At 38.4% G+C, this 2,054-nt stretch overlaps 1 protein-coding gene across 1 annotated transcript; it reads right to left on the reverse strand.

The window, feature by feature from the left end:
• Positions 1 to 1,582: 1,582 nt before the first annotated feature.
• On the reverse strand, positions 1,583 to 1,849 carry LOC121472176 (non-histone chromosomal protein HMG-17-like). The gene has a single exon (XM_041723283.1). It carries the CDS (start codon positions 1,847 to 1,849, stop codon positions 1,583 to 1,585), a length of 267 nt encoding a protein of 88 aa, XP_041579217.1.
• Positions 1,850 to 2,054: the final 205 nt, after the last annotated feature.

Here is a 2,054-nt window from a genome sequence, read left to right on the forward strand (position 1 = left end):
CTATGCGACTCCCGAGGTTCTTTTGTCTTTAAGCGTTTTTTTTCTTTTCCTTTTGCCTTTAAAAGATACCTGTAATTGCTAATCGGGGCTCTCTTCCTCTTCGGAGGCGGAGAGCCCATTTGCGCAAACGTCCAATAAACCCTCTTGCTAATTGCAAAAAAAAAAAAAAAAAAGAAAGTCCAAATTAGTTGGCGGTAATTTTCATGCTGTATTACTGGATGCGGGGGAAAAAAAAATTCTTAATTTATTCAATTTTCTCCCTATGTACTTAATATAACCATTTAATTCTGGTTTATGGTTATATGGGTGGCAATCCTAAAAACAATGACCAAAAACAAGAAAAATATAGAGGAAATGCTAGATACTCATATCCACAAAAACCTTTGTTTGAGCAATGAACTATTTTAACTTGAACCATAGCTGTACAGAACTTAATTAGTAATAATTTATCATCTAACTATATATAAGAAACTGCTGTTGAATCCTGATTTGTTGTGTCTAAATGGTTTTGTCAGGGATGCAAAAGAATGTGAGTATAGAATATATTAGAATATCTAAGTCAAACTGCCTTTGCATGGTAGCACAGAGTGTAGGATTGGATTCCCAGTAATATAGGAAGTCCCTTTCATATTTGTTGAAGCAATAAGCAATATTTCCTTTAAAATTAAGGGAAAAAGGCTGTACAGATAAATATTAGAATTGAAAGTACTTTGCATTATTTTATGTCTAAGTCACCATCAAATTATCCACTTTGGATTCATCAGATTTTTTTTTCCAAGCCAAACTGTATCCAGCTTTATTAAAGATACTTTTCATAAACAATCATGGTATTTCAGGCAGGACATGAGCAGCCGATCGTTAACAGTATACAACAACTTTCAAACTCCCTTCTTCAATGGACTACCAAAATCAGAAAGCCACTATAAAACCCAACGAAGTCTTCATGTGATGCTCTGAAGAGGGAAAGTTTAGAGTGAGGGTTGACAGTTCACATGTAGCATGTTGTTTAACAACTTTTCATAAGCTGACCCTGACTTTCAGGAAATGAAATGAAAATGGCAGATTTATCAATCTGAAGATCCACAAGCTAAAAAAAAAGGAACTCTTTTGAGAGATGCTATCTCAGTGGTGACCCTGTAAAGTGCAGATTGCCTGACATACTGGGAGCCATTTCATGGGGTCAGGTTCCATCAGGTCTCTGGGTTTAAGGGAATCAAGTCTATGTTGAAGGCAGAGAGAGAGAAGAGGACCTAAAAAAATGAATTTTAGTTTTTCCATGCCACCAAGGTGGCTCCTGTGTGTCAACATCAAGGAATTCCTCCTCCTGGGAGCCAAGAGGAAGTTTCTCAAAACTAGAAGGGAAAGATGTTTTTCCCCTTGTTACCAATCTCGCTTCTGAGATATTCTATTAGTGACATGTGCCCTTCCCCCCAAAACAACACTGAAGTGTTCTGTGTGCTAACAACATAGCTTAAAAAAAAAGTAAAACAAAATTCTGCATTTTTATAAAACTTGATAAAAAAAATAGTATTTCAAACTGTACAATCACCAGAAGTACACAGTTATCAAAAATGCACGCACTTCACTTGGCATCTCCTGCACCTTCAGCTCTCTGTGCCTGGTCTGTTTTGGCATCTCTGTTTTCTGCAGGGTTATTTCCATCCTTGCCAGCATCAGCTTTCCCCTTTTTCCCTTTGGGTACCTTCTCTCCTTTCTTTGCAGGGGCCTTTTTGGGCTCTGGCTTTGGAGGAGCAGGTTTAGCAGATAACCTTGCAGCTCTTCTCTGTGGCTCATCCTTCACCTTGGCTTTATCTCCTTTAGCAACCCCTTCAGCCTTTCTCTTGGGCATGGTGGTGACGGCGTTGGGACATAAACGCTGGACGTGGGGATGCAGTGGCTTTGGCCAGTCCGGGGGTTGTTCTCGCCTCTTCTTCACACTGCTCTCATCAGATTTTTTAAATGCTCAACAATAATCATAAATAATGCTTATTGTGGCACGATTTTAAGTGTTTTCTATGTATTATTGCCATCATCATAACAATCCTATATGACAT

The sequence above is a fragment of the Vulpes lagopus genome, chromosome 11, assembly GCF_018345385.1.
Source record: "Vulpes lagopus strain Blue_001 chromosome 11, ASM1834538v1, whole genome shotgun sequence".
Lineage (NCBI taxonomy): Eukaryota > Metazoa > Chordata > Mammalia > Carnivora > Canidae > Vulpes > Vulpes lagopus.